The sequence below is a fragment of the Lonchura striata genome, chromosome 5 (genome assembly GCF_046129695.1).
Source record: "Lonchura striata isolate bLonStr1 chromosome 5, bLonStr1.mat, whole genome shotgun sequence".
NCBI lineage: Eukaryota > Metazoa > Chordata > Aves > Passeriformes > Estrildidae > Lonchura > Lonchura striata.
This window is the reverse complement of record NC_134607.1, coordinates 14,586,029-14,606,653: the sequence shown is the minus strand read 5'-3', so window position 1 is coordinate 14,606,653 and position 20,625 is coordinate 14,586,029. Positions and strand designations below refer to the sequence as shown.

The window sequence follows — 20,625 nt, the reverse complement described above, 5'->3', positions numbered from 1 at the left end:
GCACTGAAAAAGCACATTAAAAAAAAAAATACTCAAATACTCAGAGCAATACATTTCTATTTTAGTAACATTTCATGTTCAGAACCTTAATGAGTAACTGTAAATTTGAAATCCAGTTATCTTCTTAAATAATTTCAATCACAGTTCCTATTCATGGGTATGCTCTCTATTTTTATGACTTTTTTTTTTTTTTTTTTTTTTTTGTAAATTGTCCTGGTTTTATTTAATTTTTTTTTCAAACTGCTTCTGCGCAGACCAAGGATACTAGGACAAACAAAGAGACCTTTTATACAGAAATAATAAAACAATAATAACCTCCAAAATAGAGGGGGCTGGGAGAGTGAGAGACCAACTCACAACACGAAAACAGGATTGTGCCATCTCAATAATATTTCTCGGTTTTACAATTAAAAGTTACTTATTGCTAAAATAGATATGTGATTTAATTTTAAATATGTTTACATCTACTATTTTAATTTCTGAAAATCCCTACTTATATTGTAGTTTGAAAATGTATTTACCCTGGCTGATTCAGTGTGGAGAGGATAAAAGGGTGAGTTTCAACCTCCTTTAAAAAAAATAAATAGGGACTTTATTGTAATATTCAGGGAAGTTTGAATTTAGATGAAGGTTCAGATTTCTTTTTAAGGGTAGCATCAGTCCTTTTTTACAGGGAAGGTTGCAGATGGTAGGGCCTTGCTAAAAGTGCAAGTGAATAACTGATAAATGAGGGCTTCCCACTTACAAATGAGATGGTTTTACTTTTCCTTGAAGAAATGCAGTAAATTGAAAAACTCTAAATAGCACAGAAATTTCAGTCCTCCAGACCGCCTTCTCCTTCTCAGATTTTGCTATACTATATTCAGCATTCAGTTTTGCCAACATTGAACATGCCTGATGTGGCATTTACATTCTTTAAAAAAGGCATAGATTAGTTTTATTTCTAAGAGTTAACTTCTCCTCTTGACACATGTACTTAATTCCCATTAATGGAAATGGCAGCTAGGCATGCACACTGGAAGGAAAAATCTGTTCCTAAGCATATGATCCAAACTGCATTGTAGCTAAACATTTCCATGCTCTGAAGTAAGCATTCTTTATTTGCAAGGTATTTTTCATAATAAATGCATCAACCCTGCTCTATTCTCCCTCCACTCTCCCATAGTGTGTTGCAAAACACCCTTTCTTAGAAGTTTTACAGATTAATTCTTAATGCTGCAGTTGTTTTGAGTGTGTGCCTAAAAAAGAAAATCCGTTTATGATCTTCAGAGTTTTGCATGTTTTCTGTGAGAATTTTCCAGTAAATCGTTCTGTGGAACATCTTACATTACCTTGGACTTCATAGGTCTCTATTATTAAAACCTACAGTGGAAATAACAAAACCCAAAGAGCTCTTAGCCCCCCCTGCCCCCCACAGATCTTCCTTTGCTTACAATATTGCAGTATCTGCCAAAGACACTAGACTGAACTGATATAATTTAAAGATTAAATAATAATAATAATGTTTCATTTAAGGTTTTCCTTCTTCCTGTATGCTAGTCTCAATACTTGAGGATTCTGCCTGTGCAATATTCCAGAGTTACAGTATTTCTAACTTGAGCTGGGTGAATAACTGTTTTTTTTGTTTCACTCCTTGAACTGGAGAACCAGAATAACAAAAAAAAAACAAAATCAGTTAAGCACAAAAATTCTTATAGGAGTTTATGATTTCAGTTGTGTCCCCTAATCCAAATGAAAATCAGAGCTTTTTCATGTATTCAACCCAAATTGTCCTCTTTTACTGGGACTTTTTTTTTTTGGGCATCCCTTAAAGGGAGCAAAGCAAGAGAAATGCAGATTCACTGCATTGCTAGTGGAATAGTAAGATCTCGTCAGTTAAAGACATTTAAACTTGTGTCTGAATTCTCAGTTTGAGAAGAAAGAATTGTGAGCATTAAATGTGGATCCTGGAGGTTGTGAGTGGGTTTTGTAACCACGACCCACTCAGTAAAAAGGGGCACCAGAGCTTCCTATTACTAGTCAAAAGTTTCATAACTGGATAAAATTTCTTATGTTAAAAACTGGACAGTTGCGTGTTATGTACATTTTCTTCTTTCTCAGTGGCTATTTATCCGAATTTTTCAGTTTTTCCACTTTCTGATGTGCTAGCAGACTTTGTGATGTGTCCTGACAATTTCTAAAAAGCAAGCTAAAAGTCAGTATGAAATTATTTTTAGAAGGGTTTCAAGATTCCCTCAAACCACTTAACTTGCCTTTTCTCCATCTTGCAATTGCAGTTGAACTTCTTATGAGAAAGTAATTTCATCAGAAAGTCTATACTTAACTGTCTATATTCTAGTAATATATATATTATCCATATAATCCAGTATAGGACAAGGATACCATACTACAAAATTACTATAACAGTAAGTTGTTTTTTTTCTCCTCTTTGGACATCACTCTGTTTCTCCCCAGTCATCTGGGAGCAGGAGCTCAGTATTTGCAGAAAACATAAAATGAAGGTAATGGGGAAGAAGGTACCTGAGCACAAAATGTATTGGGGTAAGAGTAATTGTAAACTAGGTTAAGTAAAAGAAGAGTTCATGTCAGAACCATTCAGGGGAGAGATCTCGATTTCCTTTCTTCCTTCCATTTCCTCTCCCCTTTTGAGCCCTTCCTTTTCCTCAGTTATCTTAGTTTTCTCTCCCACACTTTTCTTTTTTTCCTCCTTTTAATAGGGTTCTTTCTGCTTCTTCCTCATCTAGCCCATGTCTTCTTCTATAATTCCTGATGTTGATGGTGGCTGCTCTGATTTATAATCATATTAGCTGACAGCCAGCAAACCAGGAGCCCCAGTGTGCTAGGAATAATACCAGCTTGGGGGGTAGTATGTGATCATTGTCCTGAAAAAGCTCAGATGAGAAGTGATATGTGAATGGGGTACATACATGTGAACAGACAAAGGAAGGACATGGTGGAAGAAGGACAGTTGTGGAGTGGAGCTGAGTTGGTAAAAGGATAAGAGCTTAGACCTGAATGGTGCTTAACGTGCAAAGTATTGTATTCCTGTTCTAACTGAAATGCTCGAGATTTATACTTCTTTTAATAAAAGGTGGTCTTAATTTTCTTCCAGATGTGTCTTCTGTGTGGCTTCACTCTGTAAACTTCTCCCAGGGCCAGGCATGAGGGGTAGCAATAGAAATAAGGGAAGCAAAGCATGAGCTGGGACAGAAGGAACAGCATTTATGGATGGGTAGTGGTGCATCAAGGGGAAAATGAAACACCAAGAAGAGGGGCCCTACAGAATGTGACTACAGAAATGAAGCATGTTTTAAACAAAACAGTAAAAGTAAAAAAAATCTGTGGGGAAAAAAGCTCAAATATACATATATATATATAAGTATATATATATATATATACACACACATATACATATACATATATGTATGTTTCAGCAGCATGAGGGCTGTTGTTGACTGTGAGACATGTGGGGTCTTTGTTTTTCATCCTTTTGCCAGAGTTGACTAAATGTGTCAACTTGGGCAAGCTCCTAAGCCTGCCTGCATCTCAGTTTCCTTATTTGAGGCCAAATTCTCTTACTAAGTAGCCTCCTACTCCACACAGAGATTTGCTGATTTGAATGGAGCCCCTGCAGAGTGAGATACTTTTCAATACAAATAAAGTTTTGGAATCGGCCCTAATTATATTTATTACCTGCAGAGGAGTAATGTGATACTTAACATGGTTTGAGACCCTCAGATGAAAGAGAAAGTGTTTGGAATTGTTCTTTTTAATAATCTGCTGCCTTTTCAAAGTCTACTTCATGGCTGTCCTAAAAGGGGTAGCCACTAAAAAACTAATGAAAAATCCGTGTAGATATTAACAAGTTTGTCAGGCTCCCATGAATGGACCCTCTGTGGAAAATCTGATTTGCTGGGGGCTACCGAAGGGAGGCGGCTTGCCTTGCCCTACGGTGAGGAGCCCCATTAGATCTCGCTCATGCCACAAGTGGACGGATTGTGCTCGCCATGGTGGTGGAGGAAGGCAGGCTCTGCACATCCTCCGCTGTGCCTCGGCAAAGCTGGCTGCGTCGCTCGCTCCGTGCCGCGGTCGGGCCGGGCGCTCCCGGCGCTGATGCGGACAAGTTGGGAGTGGGCTTGCTCCCGGTGATTAAAGCCAGCAGCCCCTACTGATATCCCAGCTGATAATGCCTTTATACCAGCGCTGGACTGACTGGCCTCTGCACGAGCCTGCTGGCTTCTAACATATGCACCGGGAGTGAAAAGCACCAAATTAAACAGCGTAGCTGTTGGATATTAAAAATAATAAGCTTTTCTATTTGGCATTTTTCTTAAGCCAACGGGCATGAAAATGTTGAAAGTTTTATGGATGCTCCGTGCAAATACGTGTATGTATTTCAAAAAGGAAACTTGCTGTCTCCGTGCCACTCGGAGGCAGGGATGAGAGGGGTGGCAATGGACCTAATCAAACTGTTCGGGGGTCAAAACCACGTGGGTTTTAAAGGCCCTTAATGTTGTCCAGCTGCAGATTAAAGCGGTGAGGAGAGAGAAAAGAATTAGGGCAGGGGAAAGACTGGGGTATAGATACGTGGTCCTGTGTGGGTGTGTGCGCACGTGTGTGCGAAAGAACAGGGCGCCCGATTTTTCCTTTTTTTTTTTTTTTTTTTTTTCCTTTCCCCTCCCGCCCCTTACTGCGAGTTCAGTGCCAAGCCGGACCCGGGCCGCGCAGACTATTGAGGCTTTGTGTGCTCCGCCGGCAAAGTAGCCCCCGGCTAATCCCCGCGGCTCGGACGGGAATTTCCCCGCGGCGCTCTCCCGGCCGCTGCCCCCGGTCCCCGCTGGGGCGGATCGGGAGCGCCCCGCCCGCCGCACGGAGAGGGATGCGGCTGTGCCCGGGCGAGGCGGGGGCTGTCCCCGCGTGTCCGAGGCCCGTTACCTGCCTGCCTTCCTCGCCTGGCAGATTGTTATCTGGATAATTGGAAGTGCGGCGGAGGTTGAGCTCCGCCAGCCAGCCCAGGGGCTCTGCAGCCGCGCCTCGTCCACCTTGTTATCAGGGATTGTCTGGGCAGGGGAAATGAGAGGGAGTCACGACCGAGGGACTTCTACTGCTCGCCCGGAGAGTAGCGGGGGGAAAAGGGGGGGTGTGATTAAACAGAAAACGAGAAAAGCCCTAACAGATGAACAGAAAGTTTATTTTTGTTGTTGTTTGAACATCCGTGTGTGCGCGCCCGCTGTTTTGGCATGTGGCTACCTTTTCCCTTGCACACAACAGGGCTATTTGATGGAGTTTGGAGCTGAGGAAACTTTGGGTTTGTTGCCGGGACGGTTCGCAGCACTTTGTGGAAAGCAAGAGCTAACAGTGAGACCGACAGAGTGAGTGACAAGTTGTTTACAGGTTTCCTTGAAGGGGCCTCTGCTATATTTCAATCTGTCAAAGTTGCTTTTCTTCCTTCAGAACAATGCCTGATTGTTGTGCGGGTGATTTTTTTTTTTTTCCCCTACCCAAAGAGAGAGAGAAAGAGGGTAAGCGAGAGACCGGGAAGGGTGGGGGAAAAGGAATGAAAATTCTTTGGAGCACAAATGCCTTTGGTAACATTTTTATGTGTTTAATCTCTTCTCCTCTATTTCAACTCCGAGAGTTGATAACTGTCTCAATTTAATCAGTCTGCTCTTGTTTTATCTTCTTTCTCCACTGATCTTCCTCAGCGTAGGGGATTTGCTCCTGGTTTGCCGGTTTAGGTGGATTGTCGGACTGCTTTTTCTTTTTCCCCTCCTCTCCCCCGCCCCCCCCCGTCCCCCCCCCCCCCCCCCCCCTTATCCCCTCCACCCCTCCACGTTTTTTGTTTTTTTTAGGACATTGAAGGAGTTGACTTTTCCCGTTTGGCGGCGGCGGGCGAGCAGAATTAAAAGAAAAGGACAGGCCCCCGGAGGTCGCGCAGCGCGGCGGGGGGAGCTGCGCGCTCATCGTGCTGCGAGCGCGCTGCCCCTTTAAGAGACTGGTCAAGGAGTCCTCGCTCAGAGCGAGCGAGCCGGGAGGGAGGGAGAGGGAGGGAGGGAGAGAGAGAGAGCGAGCGAGAGAGAAAATCAATCGGTTTAGAAGGTTTGGACTCACTTGACAGGTTCAGTTGGAGGCGACCATAGGTGGCTGCTGTGACAAAGGGAAATTGTGCTTTTCCAGCATGCTAACTGACCCTGATTTACCTCAGGAGTTTGAAAGGTGAGTCGAGTTGTTGGGGCGGGGGTGTATGTATGTGTGTGGGGGTGTCTCTTCCCCGTGTTTTCTTTCCCGTTCTGTTTCGTGCTTTGTTATTGCATTATTATTTCCATTTTTTTTTTTTTTTTTAATTTATCCGAGCACGCCCGTTGGCGCACGTGTGCGCGGATGGGCAGCGGGCACACGGACACGCGGGGACGGGCGCGCAACTCGGGCGCTCGGCGGCAGGAGGCCGGGCAGAGAGGCGCTCCCCCCGCGCCCATCCGCGTCCCTCCGCGCTCCCTCGCCGCCCCGGCGCCGTGTCACTGACCGGGGTGGCGGGCGCCGCCGAGCCCCCGGCCCCGGGCGGAGCGCCCGCGGCGCGCAGCTTTGTTCCGGGGCCGCAGAGGCTGCCGTGCCCTCCTGCCGCACACCCTCCGCTAGCCCAGCCGGGCGGCCGAGCCACCTTCCTGGGCACAACCTCCCCTCTCCTGCCCGGGGACTTCCCGCAGAGCGGTCGGAGGATGCCCGGTGGCGGCCAGGCTCCCGGGCATCTTCTAACTTCCAGCCTCAGGCTCCCGTCAAACTTGGGAAGGCGCTCTGCCGAGCACATGACCTTTTGTTGATCTAGCAGGAGCTATTATTTTTAGGCAAGTTAACATCCCAGCCCTCCGTCAGGAGAACATCTTTCTGCGTGAGGAGAGAGAGGTGGGAAAAATAACCCAAAGGGAAAAAGAAAGGGAAAAAGTGAAACTCTTGCCTCCAAGTTTTGGCCGTCGCCTCTCTCGCGGAGTGTCAAGAGCCGGGTCTGGGTATGACGAGCGGGCTTCGGGTATGACGTAGATGTGCCCGTCTCCCCCTGCCCGAAGCAGCAGCCTTCCCTGCTTGGAATCAAGTTTTTGCTGTCATTGCTGGTGGCTTGTGACCTCCGAGAGTTCAGTCCTTATTTCATATGATCTGCTTCTCCTGAGATGTTTGGAAGCGTTTTCTCAGGTGCTTGTACGTCCGTGCGTTCATGGTCCTGCATCCCTCCCCTCCGGCTTCTCTTTTAAAGGTTAATAGCCCCATGTGCGGCTGCAGTAAACAGTCCAAACTTTCATTTCTAAGCAGTAAACGAAAGAATGCCAGGATGCGTGTTACTGAGGTTTTTCTTGTCTTCGTGAGGTTTTTCTTGTCTTCTCCTGTATAAACATTTGGTTGTATCTGACTATGCAATACAAGCTAGGTGCTAGACCAGCTGGTTAAAAATATGCTAAGTCAAGCTGTTCATCGTTCAAACCTACTGAATTTGATAGTAAAGGCATAGAAAAGAAGGCAAGATAAAAACATTTAAGTGGGCTGAGGAACATACATGCAAAGGAAGGACAGGAAAGAACACTTGAATTAAAAGATCGGAGAAAATTAAAATTTGGAAATGCAGAAAAGAACTATTTTAACACTTGCAATCCTTGTTCTGAAACTAGAATGCTTCCTTACTAGAAAGTGAAATTGGCTAGGTTGCTCTACTCCAAGGTCATCTTTAATGCAATTAATTTTTCAGACTTGGAATACTTGGCATTTTCCTTCGGTTTCTTAGCATTACAATAATAGGACAAAATTGGTTTTGTTCACGTGTACTGTATTAACTTAGTTCAACTACCTGAGGAAACTGTTACTGTTTCTGATGTCAAATTTGATCTGGCATCATGCTCATGCATTTGTTGTTTTCATGCAATCGATAGATTCAAGTATTTCATGTGCCTCACTAAGTTTACACATAGAAATTTATAAGCGAGTGATTTTGATTATTCTCTGAACTTTGTGATGAACACAGTGCTTGTAAACTCTCTGAAGCAGAAAGAAGCCCTTTCATTTTCCTGCTGGGGACTTTTTTCTTAGCTGAAGTCTCTCTGCATTATAAATATAGATATTTGTATAAATTTTATATATAAACAAGTCATTTGGGGCAACCATCATCCTTAGAATGAGCTTCTCTACTCCCTTCTTTTTTCTTTTTTTTTTTTTTGCCCCTAGGCATAGGTTTCATTTTCAGAGATCCAGCTTTGCTCTTGTAAACATTCTAGTTAAATAATCAATACACTGCTCTCCTTTTGCCATGCAGATAACAGCAAGCAGTAGAAATGGGAAGCAATAAAAAACGAACCTCAGGACGTGCAATTTTTTTGAAATTTTTTTTTGAACAATTTTTTTTCTGCAGTTGAAATTGGGGATAGAGACCAGTATCTTTGTTAATCATTACCATTTGTTTACCTTGCGTGTGTTTGACTATAGTCACACACACACACACACATTCGGAGACCCAGGCAGTGTCCATGTAACGTGTGTGTGTTTGTCAGGGAACAGCCACGAGGACATACTTCCTTCTGCACAGACAGGGATCCTCAGACCCACAAATGCCTGTGGAGCTGGCGTGTGTGCGTGTGTGCACGATGCACAGATCATTGTTTTCTAGGTGTTTATGGTAGGTTCTTTTCCTTGGATTCTCAGTCAGCACAGTTCTTGGAGCACATTTCTGCAGTCGCTTGGGGTTCAGCTTGTCATACCAGCGTGTCCCACTTCAGTCCTGTTACTATTACCCGTCTCCCACTGTTTGTTTTTAAACTTGAACAGCAACCGACAAGGAGGTAAAGATTTGTCAGGCAAAGTTGTTTGCAGCTCAGAGCATCCGTGTGTCTCTCAGGAGGTCGTTTCTCTTTGCCCATTGTCTTTCCTGTGAGGTTTTGGTGTGTCTCAGTAAGCTGCAAACACTTCAGAAACTTTCAGTCACCCCAGCTGAAGAGAGCTGAATTCAGGGGGCTTCTCTTCTGTGTCTGTGGCCATTAGCAGGGGGAATTTGCGGTACGCACTTAGAATGAAAATGATCCTCAGTATCAGACAAATAAACACTCATTAATTCATTCAGCATCACCGGTAAATTGCAGAAGGTTTTGTGAATTAACATGTATAATTAATTACCGTGTCAAAATTGTGAGGATTTTCATCCTTCCCTGAGCAGTTCCTTGCACGCCTTTATTTCTGTTTGTGGTTGTTCAGCTGCTTGATTGAGAGGAGCATCAGAATGTGTACGGTGAGGGGGATGATGTTTGCAGCAACATTGTGGGGAGATATTATAACTGGAATGCACTCCGTGTGTTACACAGGGAAAGAGTAACTTCTGGGATGTGCTGTGTGAGCGCCTGTGTCACCCTGCATTGGCTCTAAAGGTCTTGAAAATAATAAGTCTTTTGTTGTTTTATTTTTCTCTTTCTTTTTTTTCCCTTTTTTTCCTTTTTTTTATGTTGGGTCATTATACTTAAATATAACAAGTCTGGCCACAATAGAAAGTTTGCTTCACTGAGAATAAGGTAGAGACAATGCTGCCGGAACCATCGTGGACAGCTGGGAAATTTACAGAATGATAAAAACTCAGAAATGCCCAATGTAAAGTTTTAATGTCTTAATAATTCTGATTAATGAAAAATAGATAAAGTGACTGCTTACCAATATCCCTAGTGTATGGAATGTTCTTAAACCCAAATTAATTACTGCATATTTACATTTCTCTGTAGGCTGAGAGAGAGGCTATGCTAGGCACCCAGGCAGAGTGACATCCTTTCTCTTCTTCATTATTTCCTTTACATTTTTCGTCTTTTTTTTCAACATGCCAGTGGAAGGTAAAGTGATATGCAGTGCTTGTAGAAGGACGGGTGGGTTAATGTCTCTGTAAGAGAAAAAGGCAGAGCTGGAAAAGACAAAAGGTGTGGATGGGAGCAGTGGGGATGGGGACAGTGGAACAAGTTCAACGTTGGCAGTCACCGATGGCGTGATCTCGGAATGTTCCCCATTCTAGTGAATAGCTTGTAGAAGGGAAAGGCTCAAGTATGTAAAGTAAGCCTCTGCTGGGAGGAAAAAAATATACTTAGCTGCTTTACTGCTGCACTGCACGAGTCATTTCAGACTCCCACTGAATTTATTTTGGGGTTGTACCAACACTGTCAAATGGAGAAGTCATTTTCTTAAAAGGAAACTTTGCGTATTCCTAAGTGCTTTTCTTAGCTAGTTACCCTAAAAGCTTTATTCTGCTGCATTTGCTGAGAATTTTGGAGAAAGAATAACACCTTTCCATTACTCGGCTTGCTCAGAATGCTGTCCCACTCTCCTAAAATCTACCTTTAGAAGTAGATTATTTCATTTAAAAGATTACTATCGAGCTGAATATCCTTTAACTTCATTGAGACATTTTGGGAAAAGGATTTGATTGCTTAAGTTTATGGTTGTAGGGATCTGGGATTTGAAGAATAAATAGAGTGCCAGTGTAAAGTTGCAGGTATTAGTTTTTTGCAGTGATAAAAATTAATGGTTTTATTTCTCTGAGATAAGTCTGAAGGAATTAATGTGTTTGCAAACTATTATTTCATGTCCTGCATGCACTAATTTAATTTGTTGGGTTTATGCTTGGCTAAGAAGAAGTTGACTGTTACAGATTACAGATTTTAATGAACATCTCAATAATTTACCAGTTACTGAAATTGTGAACTAGTCTTGGAAGGCAAAAGCCCGAATGAGAGAGCTGATGAGTGACACACCAGCCTGTACAATTTGACTGTTGTATTCATTGCATTTGAATCAAATTGGGAGTTTGGCATTACTAATTCTGGGTGGCTAGCTCATCATATGCATTCAAGGAATTAATTAAAACACACACAAACACATACACAGTCTCCCACCAAGCATCTTGCAGTGTTTATGTGCATAGTGTGTTTGATTGGTACCTTTACATGGGCGAGGAATTGTTTTTCCTTCTCTTTCTGTCCAGAGATCATAAATATAACTAGTTTACAAAATATTTACTGCCTCTCGGGGAGCTTTAACGAGCATTTATGCCTTTATCATTTAGGAGGCACAGAGTATCTGGTTGAGTTACTTAAATGTGAAGCTGCCTGATAGGATAGGAATATGTGTCTGTGCAGTGCGATATATCTGTAGGTGTATAAAAATACACTTTAAATAGTATTTATATGGGGGAAAAAGAGTGTCTCCTCTGAGAGTACAGTTACAGTTTATTCACAGGCTTTTCATAATAGACTTGAAATATAGGGTAACTTTATGTTTGTGTGCAATACCTGTGCCTTCGCAACTGTTGCAGAAGTCAGTCTGACATCCTCTTGACTTTCCGTTTTGTTTTATTTTGTTAATTTCTTGCTCAGGCCTGGTTATAGCATAATTAACTCAGAAGTGGAAGGGGAAAAATGTTGTCGCACTTTACCTGACTGGAAATACAGCCTGGCAATATTCAATACCTGTGAATTCTGCTACTGTAGTCAAGAGAAAAGAAGTGCTCACAGCAATTAATCAATAGCTGTAGTGCCTCTCTGATGATGGCAAGGAGTTTGTTGTTTAATAAGTAGCATCCTTAAAAGCAAAAAGTATTTCCCTCTTAGAGTTTATATGGATTTTTATCAAATGTGGAAAACTTGTGAAGACTCCTTCCTATAAAAGGTAAAATTATGTTGTATGTGAGTATGTTAAAACCCACAAAGGCTGCAAAGTAAGCAAATCCTCTTCACATTATTGAACTACCCACACCAGAACTTCTAGAACTTTTGGAATGGGCTGTTTTTCTCTGGAGCTTTGGGTGGCTCTGGCCAACGGGTGAGGGCTGGCAGTCGCGGGGATTTACTGATGGCGTTTGTCCCATTCCCATCTCCTCCCACAGCCCCGTTGTCAAAACACCACCACCACAGAGTCCTCGCCCATGCCCTGTGCTGAGGGTGGTGATGGTGCTGTCTCAGCCCTCCCACACCTTCCAGAGGGGCTGCCTTGCTCCAGGTGGCCTTGCCTGGGCTGGGCCCTGGGTGTGCCACAGCAAGCCCAAGGCACTGCAGCTCCACTTGAGAGACACCGCTCGTCACCCCCACGCCGATGCCTCGTCATCCCTTCCATGCCAGCTGGGAAGGCAGGAGTCCCCAAAAGTTGTTCCTGAGCCTATGTGTCCTTGGGACAGCGTGGTGTTCCGTGTGTGGTAGTTCTTGGGAGACAGCAAATTTAGATGAGGTTCTCGAGGAATTTATAAGCGAGTGATTTTGATTATTCTTTGAACTTTGTGATGAACACAATGCTTGTAAACTGTCTGAAGCAGCAAGAAGTCCTTTCATTTTCCTGCTGGGGACTTTTTTCTTAGCTGAAGTCTCTCTGCATTATAAATATAGATATTTATATAAAAATTTAGATGAGGTTCTGGAGGAATTTTACTGAGCCAGTGCTTCTTGCAGAGGCCATGGGACTTGAAAAGAATGTGAGAAGTGGATGGAAATTGTGAGGTGTACAATAGTAATTCAGAGTAGCTGCCTGTAATTTTTTAGGATAGGTGTGAAATTTATTTACTCAATTAATTACTCAATTGTTTTAAACAGACTAAGAAGGAAATTCCGTTTGCTAGAATTATCAGATGTTACTATGAAGTTCAGGTGCTTCCCATGGTATTGGGGAGCTGTTTGTTTTGAAAGAAATTGGCAAACATTTTCCAATGTCCTGATTTTGATCTGGCTTGGCACTTCTCTTGAACTTGTCCTTTTGTCACCTTGTTTAAAGATAAAGAGTAATTCCAACATGATGATATTATTTTTGACTTGTGGCACTCAGAGGTAAAGTGAAAATGAGGAAAAGCTTGTGGCTCGCTTTGATAGTTTGAAACGGCGTTGACCTTGTTTCCCTTAAAAGTGCAGTGGGATTAATCAGGTAATATTTCTCAATTCTTAATTTACATTAATATTTTGCTAGTTTTTAAATTTATGTTTAGTATTTAAAATTTATATTTAATATTCCAGATTTCCTTTTCATACTTCTGATTTTTTTTAAAGACCAGGTATTAAAATTCATTTTGGCATATGCTTTTTGAGATCTGTAATAATTTTATTTTGTTTTGCCATGCAGTTCTGGCTTTGTGTTTTCTCAAGTTCATATAGACTGTCTTAAGTTTTTTGGCGTGTGTTTTTTTTTTTCCCTAGGATGTGGGTGTTTGACTGCTGTTAGACCTAAACATACCATAAAATGTTGCCTTAGTGCTAATTTTCTTTGTGATTTTATTACAGTTTTTTTACTGCTCATTTGTTTCTGTCGTAACAGAAACATATAGTTCTGTTACATTTGGGGGCAAAAATATAAGCAGAGTGAATTTATATTTAATTTTCTTGTGTGAATACTCAGAATTTTTTTTAATGGTGAGGAACTTGTGGGAGAGGTATGTGCTATTTTTGTAGTTAAGAGCATTGTCTACATCTAGTGTTCTTCATGGACCTTTGTATCTCTAGAGAAGAAAACGCTAGGAATGTAGTTCATGTAAAGAGAAACCCATACTGTTTGTCATCCTCCTGGTTTCTTTGGTGCTGGGATTAATTGTTTTAAGAATGTGTGACTGATAAAACTGACCCAGGTTTCATTGATTCATCTCAGAGGTTGGGCACGGCCAAAGTTGATGTATGTGACAGCGAGCTGGACTTACTCGCCATTGTCAGCTCGGTGGATTCCAAATCTAAAGAAAATATTAGCAGTTCTAAACATTTTTTAATGCTTTTATACCTTTATTTCACCATAGGTACATGGAAATATTTCACCGGACTTTTTTTGCCATTTAAACCAACGAGCCTCCCAGAATGTCGGGAGCGTGCACTCTTGTCTGCACAGACCCGTTTGTGTTTGCCCTCTGTGGTTTGGAGTCTCTCTGCTGGGGGGCATGAAGAGATTACACCCCAGCAGAGTGTGATGAAGCTAAAACTCATCACCATCTGAAAGGCCAAAGTTGCATCTCTGCACGCCATTTTTATGAAAATGGAAGTATTCCTTGATTTAAGAGAGAGAATGCTTGATAAAGGGCAGGAAGCATGTGGTGTTCCCTGACCTTTAGGGGTGGCCTGCCTGGGTTAGGACTAAAGCACTAGAGCAGAGCTTTGTGCTGGGAGGAAGCTGTAGTTCTGAGTGCTCTATATCAGGCTGCAGAGAAGTCTTCTACTTCCAGATAAATTCCCTTAGCGTCCTCATTACATTCACTTTGTAAAACAAGACTGAAAACATAATCCAAGAATTAGTCAGGTTTCTGTTCATAGAGTTTCATCCCTATGTTTCGATACCATGGCCTCACCAGGGCAGAGGCTTTTTTGGATAGACATGAGATGTGTGGGAAGGTGATGGTTGGTAAGGGCGGAGGGAAGGATGTTCTTACCCATTTTGCATGTCTAATAACAAACTGGGTCATTTTGCTGTGTTGTATTTACATGACTTGTTCCTGGGATGGTGTGAAATGTGAATCACCAAAACATGATGATTATTTAAAAAAAAAAATAGGCTAAATGAAACATAACTGAAATAGAACTGAAAGGCTAAATGAAATCAACTGAAAGCAGAACATGCAATATTATTCTTTTGGTACAGTTTCCTTCTGCAGTTGCTGAGTAAAGCCAAATAGTTCTTTTTTTCCATGTCTGTTAAAAATATCTAGGCTTTTGTATTTGAATATAACAGGGACACGGAAAATACATTTCTCTCTTCAGGTTCGGGCTTTGATTTTTTTTTTTTTTTTTGCTCCTGGGTTTTGGACACAGAAGTAGAAATTTATGGTGTGTTTTAAAGAAGGCTACCGGTTCTCATCTTTGTCAAAACCCCATGAACATCGGGCTGATTCTGGTTTTACAACTGAGATTAGAATTTGGCAGAATTTCTCAGTGGAAGGCTCTCCTCCTTGGCTTATGTTTTGTAAGTTCTGCTCACTTTTTCTGTTCTTGCCTAAAGTCTGAAATGAATTGTGTGACTCAGGAATACACATTAGGCGTTTGCATGAAATGCCAGGCAAATTATAGGGAAAGTGCTGTGCCACTCTCAAGCATGCCATGCATCTCTTTTACAGATAATCTTCACGTGTATTAGTGTCATTGATTTAGTGTGTTTTTGTAGAGTGCAAGCATCCTGAATCAGGACCCCATTATGTGTGTCACTGTACAAACACAAAAAAAGAAGGTTTCTTTCCATTCCACAGAGCAGCCTTTGTGCTTAGAGTAATATAAATGTGTCTTTGTATGGGGAAAATTCAGAAACAGGGAGTAGGTAAGAGATCACTAGTATGGTTCATGAATAAGATTCCAGTCCTGAAGCCATGCTTAACAATTTATAAATTGAGCAATATATGTGTATGGGTATTCTCTTTCTGTTTTTTTTTTTTTTTTTTTTTTTCCAGATGCATGTATGGAGAAGTTGCTTTACTGTTAGAAGTACTGATATTATTAATAATAGATTCATACTTCCTGTGAAGTCTTTTGATTAGGAATTCAGAGCATTTGGAAAGCATTGATATACAAATCATGAAGATTTCTGTGCTTTTTAAATTGAGAAGCGAGATTAACCTATACATGAGTAAATGGAGGAATGCTGTCACAAAATTTTTTGCATGTGCGAGTTTAAAAAGTAGCAATGCTGACTGGGAGTCCTGTTTTTTAACCTCGAGACACCCTCCTTTTCACTTCTTGAGATCATAAGAACTGCAAATTACAGACTTCTCTCTGTCCAATTATAATTTCTAAAGGTCTCATTCTAGCAAGATGAACTATAGTATTCAAATCGCTTAAGTATGTAAAATAGGGACTGTGGAGTATAATTAATAAAACAAATTAAAGAAATGTTTGCAGCCACAGTTGTATAATTGAGGGCTGGGAGGGAATACTGTTTGTAGACCCTCCAGTTATCAGAGTTGCTTCTAAGCCAGCTCCTTACCTGGGGGCAAGTTTGGTTAGCTGGATCAGGCAGCAGTACCTGCTGTGTTTAAGCAGTAGTTGGGAAACTGTGTGTGCTACGAACAGGTAAACTTTGGTCCTGGGGAACAGCTAACATCTTCAGCCATACGTACCAGAGCTATCATATGTTTTATAACCTAAGGACCAGGCACGAGGTGAGTCCAGGAAAAAATTGTTCATGTGAAGAGTATTGATGTGAGGAGCAGATTCTTCTGGAAGTGGCAATGTAGGCAGCCACAGTGAGCCAACCAACCAACCGGACTAAAAGCAAAAGACCCCACTGCAGAACACAAAATGTATTGTGAATTCTTCCCTGAACGTTTGACATCTGCTTTTTAAATGAGACCTGAAATGATACAGGGTTATGTTAAAGGGGAGGAATTATTTTCTTATTCATGTCAAAAGTTCTAATCTGTTTTAGTGAATTTTTTTCCTTGTTTCCAACTGCACTCTCTTTAGAGCTGAAGTGCTGAGGTCTGCAGGTAGCCTTTACATCTAGGCTGTGTGTTGCAAGCTTTACTACACACTGTTGAAAAAATGTGTGTAAACCAAGGTAGTCATGGGTGGATTTGATCTCTGTTGCCTTTGAATATCATGACTAAGATGTTAAGTTATTCTCTTTGATGAGCTTTTTAAGAGTGACATTATTTTCAAGATAATGGATTATGATCAGGCCAGTTTCATAGTGCTTCAGTCATAGTTTTTCAGCAGTGTGTTCACAAAGACCTGTTTTGTGATAGGGCCAGTCAAGGCATCCTTTAAAAACGTGCCCATTCATTCTGAGTGTTTGGACTCGGTAGCACTGGAGTTCAGTGTCCGGTCCTAAAAACGTAGGCCTAATTAATTAATGTCCTGCTGAACTCCATGAGAAAGGCTGGTATTCCTCACCCCAGTCCTTCATGATGGCATGAAAATATGACTTGTGAGGAGCAGCATTCTGAGTTTCCTTAACCTGCAGCAAACATCCATGAGTTGCCATGTCACCAGAGTTTCCAAAGCATCAGGAGGGATTTCTCTAGGCTTCAGCAAATCTGGGGATTTCGGGAGTTCTGTGTTGCTGTGCTTTGACAACAGGTTAACTATCTTTTTCTCCTAAACAGCAAGTATGCCTGGCACATTAGAATGATCTGAATGGCCATGATGAAAATTTACCTGAATGATGCCAGAGCTAACATCTGGCCCTTAGTGGACTTGGCATTGCACAGAAAATCAATCTTTGTTTTGAAACTGTGTGTTTCTCAAGGTACTAATTCCTAGTTGTGGCTACCAAGGCCTATAGAGAGACTGCTGCACAGAAATGCCTTCTTCCAAATATACATTTGTTTGATAACCCCAGTTTTCAAAAGTGTTAACTTGTTAATTTGTCACCAGGCAAATTATTGTCACCTGTTCACTGATTCCATGAGAAGCCCAGGCAGACAGCAGAGCCCCATGCTGGTAAGCATTTCTGGTTTTGCTGTTTGTGGTAATAAGCAACCCACGTAGAAATTGACTGAGGTTGCTGCAGCTGAGGTGACATGCATGAGTTGTCCAGGGTAGCAGGAACAGGTTCATCTTGTCTGGAACTGATTCCACTAGAGCAGCTGAACCTATCTTATATTTACTTTTAAAATAAGCTAAATAGTTATCAGATAAGAAAGACAAAGTCTTTCTCTTAAAATTGCCTACAGAATTTCCTGCTAGATGTTTCTTAGAAAGATGAAAACAAGATGAATGGAGTTTCTGCTGTTGTATTTGGGTCGAATTTGATACGGAAGCCTGTGTTTTTAAAAGCTGCTATAAACACTTAGAGCGTAACAGAGCATTCTTTTAAAAAGGAGATAAATACAATAGCTTTTTACATACATGTACAGTCTATTGAAAGGCCATCCAAAGCACTGATACCAGTTTAAGAAGATGGTCTTTTGCCTTAGTTATACATCTGGGAGGTATTAACTGAACATTTTGTGGAGAACTGTGAATACCTTAGTTGCCAGTTGTCTAAAGTGCAGCTAATGATTGCTTCAGTGCCAGTGTTTTGATGGCTAGAACCTAGGCCTGAATATGAATACAAAAAAAATGTGTGTGCGCACACACTTCTTATACAAAACAGATTTCAACCATCTGCTTGGCACTTAGCTTTGCAGCTATAGGCTCTGATATGAAAGGGAGCACTGTCCAGATTATGAAGGGTATCACTTTCACTGGCACCTTAGAAAAATTCCAGTGTTTCAGAAAGCTTGTTTGTCCAGTGGTTTTCTTCGGTGGAATAACGAAAACAACACCCTTAGCCAAAATTTTGCGTCTGCCATCATTTCTCTGATGGTAGCATCTCCCTTACCCTTGCAAAAGATATTTTGTAGTGAGGAAAAATTTCTGTTCTGCATCTCGGCATTTCCAAGTGTATCAGAGGAGCCTAGATGAGTGGCCCTTGGAACTGACACCCCAGATGGTTTATGACACAAAGCACTGTTTGCTTAGGAATACGCTGTATGGCAGAGTCTGTTGCCCAAGCACTGCAGAGCGTGTCAAATCAGCATGGAAGTTAATGGACCAAAAGCTCTTCTGAATTTAACACTTTCCCATTTGATCGGAATTTACAGCTTTAGATCAGGACCACGGTCTTCCTTTAGTGGTGCAGTGGTGGAAAGTAAAGTTGATGCTATAAATTACACGAATATAATACAATCATTTTGATCCAGTTCATCTGTTTAAAGGTTGAGAATGAATGAGACTGACTAAAACCTTTGGTAAAACCCTATTTATGGAATATATAGCTGTATAAAATAAATTTTGAAAGTGAGGAGACTTGGGTATGTGGTAATTTGGTACTCCGACTAGTTCATGTTTTACCCTTAAGTTAAACAGAGGAAAATCCACCGTAAGAGAAAAATAAATAATCTGTGGAGCTTTCACTCTTTGTTAGCAGTTGTCCTGAAAATATGCAGGACAAAACAGTGTCTTCTTTCCTTTTCTTCTTTGAAAGCCTTTCTTTGAAAGGGCTTGATAGTATTTTCCCTTAGGTGCATGTTTGGAAAAAGATGGCAAAAATGCAACCTCCTGTGTGTGACAAAGCCTCTGTGTTTGGCCATCCATTTAGTGCCGTGTCACATTAGTCCTGCATTGTTAACACCTTTGGACAGGGCTGAGGGTTCCTTGCTGCTGTGCCTGGAGAGCTGCTTATGTCAGTTCATAATGTTTCTGGATGCTTTCCTCAGTAAATGTACTTCTGATTTATAAGTAGGGCTGGATTGTTTGCTTCCAAGATGTCAATAGGGTGAATAAAAGGACTGATTGATATTTATGTTCTCATTTTAATAAAGATTTCATTTTCTGTATGTTACAGGGTCTTAAGAAAGTGCTGCTTTAAACTATTACATTTTATTAGCCTGAGCCTGGCTTTTTGTGGAGAAGATCTGAGACGCTGAAAGACAGATAATATTGGAAACTTAAAAGCTTCTGCATGGTTTTAGTTGAATCATGATGTGTGGACAACAAAAATTTGACTCTTTTAAAAAATGTGTGTGAAATTAACAGTACTAATGTTTTCAGTGCCAGCAAGAAGATAGACTTGCAGTCTTCTATATTATACTAATCTTTTCTCTTCCTCAGCTGCTTCCCTTTTACCTTCTCCCCACATGCAGTCACACTTTCTTTCTACGTTTATATGATGAGTCCTGTTATTCTCCCAGGTAGGGATTAAAACAATAAACCTGTTAAGTTTAAGGAAGTTCTGAAGCCCTTTCAGTGATGATCCAGATGGAAAGAAAGCCAGTTCTCCCACCACGGTGTCACCATGCCTCCCTGTAGCAGCTCTACTGGAGCTGCTTGACCATCTGATTAATGAAGCAGTTCTTCACGTTGCGTTCCATAAAATGGGTTTTTTCAGGAATGGGAAATAGCAGCCTATCTGCCGTTGAGCACTAATGATTGCACAAGAATGGGCTCCTGTATTCTGGGATGGGGGAGAAGGAGCTCTGTAAAAAAACCAGTTTTGAGTGAATTCATAATGAGACTTTTGCTGCTCAGCATTCATGTTCTTTGAAATTTTAGAGGGGAAAGTTTCCTTGACCAATGTCAACAGTTCGGTAATTTTCGTTGCTTCCCCTCCTCCCTTTAGGTAATATAGTCGTATTTATTGTCAGTTTATTTTCTGTAGATTCCTTCAGTCCTCTGTGGTTGGGAGGGATTTCTGGAGTGACTGCATGGCAAGGTAAATTAGAGATAGCAGTTGGTGTGGAAGGAAGGGTTGGGAGAAGGAGGAGGCAGAGGGTAGGAGAATGCAGCTACAGTTTCTAAACAGCCTTCCAATTGTCCCCCTTTTTATTAAAATGGCAGCTGTTAAAGCCAGACCCCTGAAATGTTTAATTTGATTTACACTGTTAAGGCTAAATTTCCTCTGTGCTCTAAATATGAGATGGGCAAATATCTTGCCCTCTCCCTTCTTTTTTCTTTTTCATTTCTTCTTTCACTTCTACCACTAAAATTCTGGTTGTCTCTTGGTGTTGGTTTTAAGGAAACTGCTGCATTCCATCACCCTTTCCACTAAGTTTAGCCCTCCGACCTGTGGAAAGCTGGCGATGGATAGAGGATGGTTTTCAGAGGAGGATGCTCTTGTGATTTTCAGCAAGTTTGGTGTTACAATCAGGTTACAGCTGCATCTGCATTAAACCTGGGTACGAATGACCAGGTTTAA

At 41.5% G+C, this 20,625-nt stretch overlaps 1 protein-coding gene across 17 annotated transcripts in view; it reads left to right on the top strand.

Moving 5' to 3' along the window:
• The window catches only part of SOX5 (SRY-box transcription factor 5), a 609,634-nt gene that overhangs the window by 321,370 nt on the left and 267,639 nt on the right, over positions 1-20,625 (top strand). For 3 of the 17 annotated variants that reach the window (XM_077783331.1, XM_077783330.1, XM_077783319.1), the window contains exon 1: positions 6,035-6,216. The exons of 6 other annotated variants lie outside the window; for them this stretch is intronic. In XM_077783331.1, the coding sequence (XP_077639457.1) occupies positions 6,179-6,216 (38 nt within the window). In that variant the 5' untranslated portion in view covers positions 6,035-6,178. Of the gene's footprint in view, positions 1-6,033; positions 6,217-17,321; positions 17,388-20,625 lie in introns of those variants that run through there. 8 more of the 17 variants (XM_077783332.1, XM_077783321.1, XM_021551981.2 and 5 more) reach the window with 4 other exon arrangements.